Source organism: Jaculus jaculus, chromosome 1 (genome assembly GCF_020740685.1).
Source record: "Jaculus jaculus isolate mJacJac1 chromosome 1, mJacJac1.mat.Y.cur, whole genome shotgun sequence".
NCBI classification, from domain to species: Eukaryota; Metazoa; Chordata; class Mammalia; order Rodentia; family Dipodidae; genus Jaculus; species Jaculus jaculus.
In genome coordinates, this window is record NC_059102.1 from 108,176,038 (window position 1) to 108,187,267 (window position 11,230).

Here is an 11,230-nt window from a genome sequence, read left to right on the forward strand (position 1 = left end):
GCATAGCGGTATACACCATTAATCCCAGCACTTGGGTGGCAGAGGTAGGAGGATTGCCACAAATTTGAGGCCACCCTGAGACTACATAGTGAATTCCAGGTCAGCTACAACTAGAGTGAATCCCTACTTTGAAAAACAAAACAAAAACAAAAAGATTATGCTTATTTCTTAATTATCTCATACATGGTGACAGAAAATGCAAACAATAAAATATAAAGAACAAAACTTCAAACTTGGAGCTGAAGAGATGGCTCAGCAGTTAAGGCACTTGCCTACAAAGCCTATCCACCCTGGTTTGATTCCCCAGTACCCACATAAAGCCAGATGCACAGGGTGGCACATCTGTCTGGAGTTCCTTTGTGGTGGCTAGAGGCTCTGGTGTGCCCATTTTCTCTTTCTCTCTCTCAAATAAGCAAACAATTTTTTTTGTTGTTGTTGTTTTTCAAGGTAGGGTCTCACTGTAGCTCAGGCTGACCTGGAAGTCACTATGTAGTCTCAGGGTGGCCTCAAACTCACGGTGATCCTCCTACCTCTGCCTCCTGAGTGCTGGGATCAAAAGTGTGTGCCACCACACCCAGCTCATCCGAATTAAAAAAAAAAAAAATTTATTTATTTGAGAAAAAGGCAGAGAAAGAGGCTGTTGTATCGAGAGAATGGGCATGCCAGGGCCTCTAGCCACTGCAAACAAACTCCAGACGCATGTGCCACCTTGTGCATTTGGTTTATATGGATCCTGGAGAATTGAACGTGGATCCTTTGGCTTGACAGGCAAACACCTTAGCTGCAAAACTATCTCTCCAGACCTGCAGCCCAGCTTTTTTCAGGCTAAGCTCCCCACCCACCACACAGGGCTTCTGTGTGGAGAGGAAGTTTAGGTACTGCTCACTGAGTGAATGGCAATCATTATTTTATTATAATAATAATTATTATTAATTGTTATTATTTTTTTTATTTTTCTGACCAAAGAGCCAGCCCCTGGGCAACAAAGTGGAAATGGAAATAGTGAACATGTTGGAGAAAAATGCAACACTCCTCAAATTCGGATACCATTTTACCCAGCAGGGGCCCCGGCTGCGGGCATCAAATGCCATGATGAACAACAACGACCTTGGTGAGTGGTGATCTGCTTTCTGTCTGTCTGCCTGTCCATCCTTCCTTTACTTGTGCTGCTATGTCAAGGAAAAACCCAAGGACAGTCTACAGGAGAGGTTTGGGGAGCTGAGCTCCTGATTTTCCCATGCATCACGACTTCCCATCCTCTGTGTTTGTGTCTCCTCCCCCAGTGTGTAAGGCCTGTCTTCAGGAGCAAGGCCAAACTTCCCCTCCAAGCAGCACAGCTCAGTACAGCCTGGGCCCAGAGAACGTAGCACTTATGCCAGAGGAAATGAAATTGGGGAGCACACAGGCTCACCCTGGCTCTGATCATCTCCTGAAGACCCTTTTCCAGTTCATGCGGCCTGACTTTTGTCACAAATTTCAAAACTCTCAAACCAACACCACTATCAAATTCCTGGGCCCAGAAGACCCCACAGGACTTTTTTTTTTTAATATTTTTGTTTATTTTTACTTATTTGAGAGTGACAGAGAGAGAGAAAGAGGGAGATAGAGAGAGAGAAAATGGGCATGCCAGGGCCTCCAGCCACTGCAAACCGAACTCCAGATGTGTGTGCCCCCTTGTGCATCTGGCTAACGTGGGTCCTGGAGAATCGAGCCTCAAACCAGGGTCCTCAGGCTTCACAGGCAAGCGCTTAACCGCTAAGCCATCTCTCCAGCCCCCCACAGGACTTTTAAGACGTTGGAAATGCCACCTTCATAGTAAAGAAAAAAGCAGGTTACATTCAGTCAGTCTCAGCTAAAGGCACATTTAATTTAATAAAGACGCTGTCAGTCTTCCTTGATGACAAGCATACAGCAAGCAGACACACGGCTTAACAGAATGACAAACCACAGCAGTCACCCACTGTTGTTCACAAGCCATGCAGGCAGGCGCTCTGTACACGTTGCTGCTAGATGCTAAAAAAAAACGGATACGGTGTGCAATAAAGGCTACGATTGACAAGGCTATGGGAAAACCAAAGGAAAAATATACAAGTAGTATGTCTATAGTGTTCAATCTATTGCTACATTTTCTTCTTTCTTTGAGAGAGAAAGAAAAGGAAAGAAAGAAAGGGTATGCCAGGGCTTCCAGCTGCTGCAAACTGCATTCATGTGTCACCTTGTGCCATGTAGCTTTACCTGGGTCCTGGGGAATCAAACCCTGGTCCTTAGGCTTTGTAGGCAAGTACCTCAACCGCTGAGCCATCTCTCCAGCCCTGTTGTTACCTTTAACCCCCAGCAGCATAAAACCCTATCTGAAACAATACAACCTAAATTTCATTATTTTTATTACAGAAGAGACAGAGGCAGAGTGAGTTAAAAGAAAGCTCTCCAGATCAAATGATAAAATCAATGTGTTTTAAAGGACAGTGTCTTCAGTGGAGTTTTCCTAGTTTCTATTGACATGAAACCTGAAGCCCAGTTCACGGTTCAGCTGTGTTGCTTCTAGGGTTGATCTGAGGCTGTTAGATCCTCAGAGAAGAATGGAGATGAGTGTGCACACGCAAGGTACTCAGACATGCTTTAGACTGAGTTACTCAGCTCCATGAGCATGCAAAAATGCTATGAGGCACCAGTGTTTCCTGCTCTTAAGCATACCACAGCCTAAGTGCTGTTCATTAGTACTCACTTCACATGCCACTTGTTCTAGAACGTAAGAGTCTAGGAAAGCTCATTAAGAAAAATATACCTGGGCTGGATAGATGGCTTAGTGGTTAAGGTGCTTGCCTGCGAAGCCTAAGAACCCAGGTTCAATTCCCCAGTACCCAAATAAGCCAGATGCTCATGGTGGCACATACATCTGGAGTTCATTTGTCCTGGCTAGAGGCCCTGGTGCACCCAGTGTCTCTCTTCCTCCCTCCCTCCCTCTGTAATAAACTTCAAAAAAAAGAAAAATATATCTGGTGGAGCTGAGTTGATGGCTCAGTTGGTACAGCACTTGCCATGCAAGCATGAGGACCTGAGTTCAGATCCCCAGCACCCCTGTATAATGCCATGCAGGGCTTTCTTGGCTAGCCTGTCCAGCCAAATCAGTGAGCTGCAGGTTCAGTGAGAGACCCTCTCTCAAAAATAAGGCAGAGACAAAAGCCACATTCAAATTGTAGTTGGTAGAAGCTTCTTCCAGTGTTACTTAGAAGAGGCCGTCCTGAATCTCTGTATAATACCATTACTTACTTACCAGCTTCATTATATGCTCAGTTTTCCATCGACCTTTAGAGTCCTCTGACAGGTAACAGTGATTTGGTGGCATAATCAGGACTGACCAGTCACAAAACCATTAATATAGAATGACTATTTGGTCAGTTCAGATTGATTTTTCTACTTGAACATAAATTGCTGTTGCTCAGAGACCTTCCAGGTTCCCATATACTTGAAGATTACTCTCTTGGCAACTAGGGGATTTAAAGGAAAAGATTCTGTGTGTTGCTAGTATGCAATTATATGGTTTTTAATAGTTGGATTTTGAGGGAACCTACCTAAAGAATGTATTTCCTCAAGAAAATCATGGGAAATTTTGTTCTTCAGTGAATCCTTTTGAATTAATGTTCTTACATTTTTTTCCTAAGTCTGTGTAAGTGGTTATGTATAAGTATATAATTGCATAAATATTTATAAATATATTTATATAATTAAAAAAAATAAGGCAGAAGGCTGGAGAGATGGCTTAGCGGTTAAAGCACATGCCTATGAAGCCTAAGGACCCTGGTTCCGTTCTCCAGGTCCCACATAAGTCAGATGCACATGGTAGCGCATGTGTCTGGAATTCGTTTGCAATGGCCAGAGGCCTTGGCACACCCATTCTCTCTCTCCCTCTCTCTGTCTCTAATAAATAAATAAAAATAAATCTTAAAAAAATTAGGCAGAGAGCAATAGACGAGGGCACGTGACATTGACCTTTAGTCTACACGTGCAGGCACGCACATGTTCACCTACACAAGTGTGACCACATGCCTATAAACGTGCATGCATGCAGGCACACTACACCCATATGCACATGCAAAATAATTAAAAAGAGCACCATACCCACTGGCTTGGTTTATCTTGGTGCCCTCATTTGAAATAAAACCAGAAACCCAAAAGCTAAGATTTGAAATTCTTATCATAGCACACGGTGATTGTTGAAATGAACTGTTGGAGAAGGCCAGCTGTGAAAACGCTGGAGGCCCGGCTGTGACCTGGCTGCCAACCAGCACTGAAAACACCTTTAGACTTTTGTTTTGTTTTGAAATTTTTTTTTTTTTTTTGGTTTTTCGAGGTAGGTTCTCACTCTGGTTCAGGCTGACCTGGAATTCACTGTGTAGTCTCAGAGTGGCCTTGAACTCTCAGCAATCCTCCTACCTCTGCCTCCCGAGTGCTGGGATTAAAGGCGTGCGCCACCATGCCCGGCCCTGTTTTCAAAATTTTTTGAGATAGGGTTCCACTCAAGACAGGCTGACCTGGATCTCACTCTGCAGTCCTTGGCGAGCCTTGAACTTCGAGCAATCCTACTTCTGCTTCCCAAGTGCTGCAATTAAAGGCATGTGCCACCACACCAGCCTTTATTTTTATTTTTTATTTTTTTTAATTTTTATTTTATTATATTTATTTCTTTGAGAGTGACAGAGAGGGAAAGAGGCAGAGAGAAAGAGAGAGAGAATGGGCATGCCAGGGCTTCCAGCCACTGCAAACGAACTCCAGACGCGTGCGCCCCCTTGTGCATCTGGCTAACATGGGTCCTGGGGAACTGAGCCTCGAACTGGGGTCCTCAGGCTTCACAGGCAAGTGCTTAACTGCTAAGCCATCTCTCCAGCCCTAGTTTTATTTTGATAAGAGATAATTTTGCATATTTTTCTTTAAGTTTCTTTTTTTTGTGTGTTTTCTTTTTTTTCTTTTTTTTTTTTAAATTTTATTTATTTATTTGAGAGCGACAGACACAGAGAGAAAGACAGATAGAGGGAGAGAGAGAGAGAATGGGCACACCAGGGCTTCCAGCCTCTGCAAACGAACTCTAGACATGTGCGTCCCCTTGTGCATCTGGCTAACGTGGGACCTGGGGAACCGAGCCTCGAACCGGGGTCCTTAGGCTTCACAGGCAAGCGCTTAACCGCTACGCCATCTCTCCAGCCCTGTGTTTTGTTTTTTGAAGTAGGGTTTCACTCTAGCCCAGGCTGACCTGGAATTTGTAGTCTCAGGGTGGCCTTGAACTCGTGTCGCTCCTCCTACCTCTGCCTCTCAAGTACTGGGATTAAAGGTGTGCGCCACCATGGCCAGTTTAGACTTATGTTTCTTACATGTCCTCTGGTACTTATCTCTGAGCTTAACAGGGGTCAGCACACTGTAGGGAGATAGCGGAATCAAAATTTCTGGACAAGACAGATTAAGCCCTGAGAGTCAGATTCCACATCTCAGGCCTGACTCTCATCACAAGACTCCTGGAGGCCACTGTAGAAGTCTAGAAGGTTAGAGCCAAAGGGATTTAAGCTCACCCTCCAGTTCTCTTCTTAAAAAAGACTGAAGCCTGGTGTGGTTGGGGGTGGAGGCTGTGGCTCAGGTCACACCAGTTGTTAGTTCTAGCAAGCACTTTCTGAGTGACCTTGGTGTTCCCAGACTAATGAGTGCCATGGGGGGCTAGAAAGACTACTTTTAGGACTGAAGAAGCCTTATAGCCTTTTCGGGGAAAAGATTGAGAGGCATGCCTAAAAATTCAGGAGTGCCTGCGGGCTCTGTCCAAACAAAGTGAGGAAGTGATTTATGAGGCCAGAGGCTAGTTAAATGAACCATCTTGGTGGTTTGGGGTTTTAGCCAGCCTTGAAAGGAAAAGGGAAGTTGACAGGGGAGGTTAGAAAGTGACACTGTAGGAACTCTGGGAAGTGTCAGGAAGAAGTACTAGAGTACAAGGCTGGGTGGTGGGCGACCCAGTCCAAAGGATGGCAGAGAAAGGAACTGCTAACGTGCTTGAAGGAGTTGCTATAGAGAACCAGGGAAGGGTGTTCAAGTAGAGGGGACGGCGTAAGCAACGGTGGTATGTGTAGTGTGCACTGCAAGAGGCCTGTGGGGGAGGGGGTGCTAGGGAGGCTGGTCCAAGGCCTCTGATACCATGCCCAGGACTTTGCAGAGAAAGCAGGTGGCAAGTGGGAACAATGGCAGGTTCCTGAACAAGGGTACCGGAATGAGAATGACCCCTGGCTACCCCAGAGAACAGGGCAGCTGTTCCCTTGGGGTTTCCCAGGAAAGGGGACATCTCAGAGGCCACAGGCCACATTCACAGTGCTCAGGGCTAACACACAGACTTCTAATTTGAAAAGCACATTTGTACCCATTTGCTGGTTTTGTTAAGAGAACCACTTCTTTCTTTCTTAAAATATTTTATTTTTATTTATTTATTTATTTGACAGAGAGCGCCTACTTCTTTATTTTTATTCTTATTTATTTATTGGTTTTTCAAGGTAGGGTCTCGCTCTAGCACAGGCTGACTTGGAATTCACTATGTAGTCTCAGGCTGGCCTTGAACTCATGCTGACCCTCCTACCTCTGCCTCCCAAGTGCTGGGATTAAAGGAGTGTACCACCACAGATTTATTTTTATTTTTTAAAATATTCTATTTTATTTATTTGCAAGCAGAGAGAGAGAGAGAGACAGATGCACAGACAGAGACAAAGAATAGTTGTACCAGCCAGGGTCCCTAACTGTTGCAAAGGAGCTCCAGATGCATGCATCTGGTGTTACATGGGTACTGGGGAATCGACCTCCGGTCGCTATTAAGATTTTGCAGACAAGTGCCTTAACTGCTGAGCCATTGCTGCAGCCCAAGAGAACCACTTCTGATTCTGGCATTCATTTGCTTTCTTCTGCAAGAGACATTCTGGCCATCTGGCTTTCTGCTTGCCATGTTGTGGTAAAGCAGGCAGGCTCCCATGTCCCAGCTGAGTATTTATTTCATCATGGAAGCCTCCTACCAGCCTCCTCAGGACTGAGGTTGTTAGCTGAGCTGTGCTGCAACCTGGAGCAGACTACAGGGGTGCCTGGCTCCTGTGTGTCCACCCGTCTAGTGCTTGGATCTTGTCTGTCTGGTCAGGCAGGTGGGCTCCTCCTTGGGGGCATCTGATCCGAGCCTCTGTGGGGTACATCTTGGGTCCTTCCCAACCCCGGGCTTGGGAGCTCTTAACAGATACTGTTCTGCAGGTACATACAGGGTACTCTGGTGCAGTGAGAGTTAGGGTGGAGCTGGACTGTCGCTCGCCATCCACAGCTCCCCACAACAGTACCTCAGATGACTCCTATTTCCACACTATTTATAGCTCAGGCCAGGATCAGTATGGCTCTCAGGTCCTCTAAAGTGCCACAGCACTTTCTTTACTGAAAATCTGTAATTGCTTTTGCCAGGCGTCCTGGCACACGCCTTTAACACCAGCACTTGGGAGGCAGAGGTAGGAGGATCAGTGTGAGTTCTAGGCCACCCTGAGACTCATGAATTCCAGGTCAGCCTTGGCTAGAGTGAGACCCTGCCTCAACAAAACAAAACAAAAATACATACATACATCTGAATCACAGCCTCCAAGTTAGGCAGCAGTGGAGGGAGGGAGGTGTGGAGAGAGCAATACATTTAAAAGAAGAGAACAGCTTTCCCTGAAAACATAACTTAAAAAAAAAATCATATTCTCAAGAAACATTGTTCTAACCAGCATCCCAAACAAAGCACACCCTAAATGAGACTTTACACTTCTGTAATAAACTGATCACTTGCAATTTATATATTTATGAAGCACAAGTGATCTTATGGTTTTAGAACACAACATGGATTAAATCAAGCTAGCTAACATATCCATCATCTCAAATACTTCTTTTTGAAAATAGCAAACTTGCTAAGAACATAAGATTCAAATGACATAATATAGTATCTACTTAACCATGCTATGTGCAACAGGTTCTCCAAAAGAAAAAAAGAAAACCGCACGTGACCTCTGATTCCTCCTAAGAGTTTGCATCCTTTGACCATCATGCCCCCACTCCTCCCACTGCCCTCTAGCCTCAGAAACTACTTCTGTGAATTGGATTTAGGCGGGCACACGGAATATATGTGCCTGGCTTAGTTCACTTAGTTGACATATTCCCCAGCTGGATCAAGATGGGGCAAATACCAGGGTTTCTATGGTTGCTCTTTTTTTTTTTTTTTAAGGTCAAACAGTACCATGCATATTTGATTTCATGCTGCAATGAACATGGGAGGGCACGTCTCTTTGATACACTGATTTTGAATCTTCGAGGTAAACACCCAAATGTGGAATTGCTGGATCCCAAATCAGTTTCTTTAGCTGATATCCGAAAGGGTGCTACCTTCCCCACCCTACTCAGGCTAGACTTCTGGGCACCTCCTTGTACTCGTCCTGACTCCTGCCAGCCAGTCAATGCCAGCAGGGTCTCAAGTCAAGCCCTTTGCATTCCCCTGGCCTCCTGCAACTCCACAGGCCTCCAGCTGCGCAGGGCAGGTGCCTCCCAGCAGCACACCTCAAAGTGTGTCCCTCCATTCTGCTTAGACATCTTGCTGGCTTCTATTGTTCAGGCTCAACCCTCCATCTGACACAGACATTGAACTGAATGCATCAAGCATCACGCACTGTCCTGGACACTTTCCATCTCACTAACTTGTCGCCCTCCCTGCAAACACTTGCTATTATTATCCCCATTTTTCTTGCAGTAGGGTCTCGCTCTAGCCTAAGCTGACTTGGAATTTACTATGTAGTCTCAGGCTGGCCATCGAACTCAGTGCTCCTACTTCTGCCTCCTGAGTGCTAGGATTAAAGGCGTGCGGCACTGTGCCTGGAACTAACTCCCCAGCCTATTATTCCCATTTTTAAGACCCAGGTCTGGGACTGCAGAGACTGCTCAGTGGTTAGGGCACTTGCCTACAAAGTTTAAGGACCTGGGCTCAATTTCCCAGGACCCACATAAGCCAGATGCCCAAGGTAGCACATGCATCTGGAGTTTGTGTGCAGGCCCTGACAGACCCTTTTCTCTTTCTCTCTGCCTCTTCCTCTCTTTCAAATTAATTAATTAAAAAAATACTGGTCTGCAGTAGGAAGTTACCCACAATGTGCTGGCAGAACTGAGATTTGAACAGTCTTTTCAGAGCTGGTGCTTTCCACTATGTCGACCTATGTCATAACTACCTGACAGGCCAACCTCTTGCCAGGCTAACCACCCATCCCGGTGGCCTGAGTGACCTCAGGTGACTCAGGCACAAGCTGGCCTTCTGAAGGAAGTGCACCATACTGCCGTGCCTTCTCCCCTTCCATCCTTTACAACTCAGCTGACCTGTGTCCTGCCCATTGTGGGAAGACAGTACCTCTTCGTTCATGTGCCTCTTGCACTTCAGTCTGCCAGGATGTCAGTAACCCTTTGTCAGGGCTACTGTTTATGCAATTTGGCCAATGATATGCTATGGCTTCATCTCTGATTCCTATACTTGGCACAAGAGCACTGGGTAAACGCAGCTGAGCCACACACCTGAGAACTGTCCCTAGCAAAATCCTTCAGAATACATCTCTGTGGGTCTGCTTCATATGCTCAGGGTCACGTACATGCCAGTTTGGTTCTTATTGCGGCTCATGTCCTCTGATCTGGTGGCCACAATCTACCACCTCAATTTAGGAACTAGTGATGTCATAGAATATAAGGTAGCAAAGGCTACCTACCTCTGTCACATCAACAGACCCTTTGATTGCCAGCTGTGGCTCTATACCCTTTTCTGATGGTTGGGTAGGTGGACTGAGTGGCCAGCCATTTACAGGAATTTAAGGATGTATCTATCCCTATCGTAGACCCTCCCCAGCACTCAGGGACAGAATGGAGGGTCTCTATACAACACATACATAACTGTACTCAAAAAGCCAGACTTCTGGGCTGGAGAGATGGCTTAGCATTTAAGGTGTTTGTCTGCAAAGCCAAAGGACCCCTGTTCAATTCTCCAGGACCCATGTAAACCAGATGCACAAGGGAATGCTTGTGTCTGGAGTTTATTTGCAGTGGCTGGAGGCCCTGGCATGCCCATTTTCTCTCTGCCTCTTTCTCAAATAAATAAATAAATAAAATATATATTTTTTAAAAAGCCTAGCTGGGCATGGTGGTGCACACCTTTAATCCCAGTACTAGGGAGGCAGAGGTAGGAGGATTGCCATGAGTTCGATGTCACCCAGAGACTACACAGTGAATTCCAGAGTGAGACCCTCCTTCGAAAAAAAGAAAGAAAGAAAAAGAAAAAGGCAGACTTCTGAGCTGGAGAGATAGCTCAGCAGTTAAGGTGCTTGCCTGCAAAGCCTAAGGACCTGAGTTTGATTCCCCAGTATCCACATAAAGCCAGATGCACAAAGTGGCGCATGCATCTGGAGTCCGTTTGCAGTGGCTGGAAGCCCTGGTACACCCATTCTCTCTGTCTCTCTTCTTTTTTTAAATTTTATTTATTTGAGAGACAGAGAGAGAGGCAGATAGAGAATGGGTGTGCTAGGGCTTCTAGCCACTACAGATGAAATCCAGATGCATGCACCACCGTGTGCTTATGTGAGTACTGGGGAATTGAACCTGGGTCCTTAGGCTTCGCAGGCAAGCACCCCAACAGCTAAGCCATCTCTCTAGCCCTCTCTCTCTTTCTGCTTGCAAATAAATAAAAATAGCGGTTCTTTTTAAGCTAAACTTCTAGGGTTGGAGAGATAGCTGTAGCAGACAGATTCAGGTTTGCTGAGATGAACTTCCAGACTAGGCAGTTATGGAGGAAGGGATATTTACTGAAGCTTACAGATCCAGGGGAAGTTCCATAATAGCAGAAGAAGCTGGCCTGCTTTCACAGGACCAAGCAAAGAGAGAGAAGTACAAGCCATAAGGCAAATGCCACAGCACAATTCAGGAACTCCAGCTAGGTACACTTTGAATATCTTTAGATTGAGATCTGAAACCCACCACCTCACCTAAAGATCCACCCAGTGACATTGCCACCAGCCAGGTGGCTGCAGAATGCAAACTACAAACAAATAAACAACTGAATCTATTGGGGGCCATCTATTCTATTCAAACCACCACAATGGTTTAGCAGTTAAGTGCCTTGCCTATGAAGCCTAAGGACCCCAGTTTGAGGCTTGATTCCCCAGGACCCACATTAGCACAT

The 11,230-nt window shown here is 45.7% G+C and overlaps 1 protein-coding gene across 2 annotated transcripts in view; it reads left to right on the forward strand.

Moving 5' to 3' along the window:
- The window catches only part of Tmod1 (tropomodulin 1), a 103,668-nt gene that overhangs the window by 91,395 nt on the left and 1,043 nt on the right, over positions 1-11,230 (forward strand). For both annotated transcript variants that reach the window (XM_004658304.2, XM_045152174.1), the window contains one exon: positions 967-1,111. In XM_004658304.2, the coding sequence (XP_004658361.2) occupies positions 967-1,111 (145 nt within the window). The remainder of the gene's footprint in view (positions 1-966; positions 1,112-11,230) is intronic.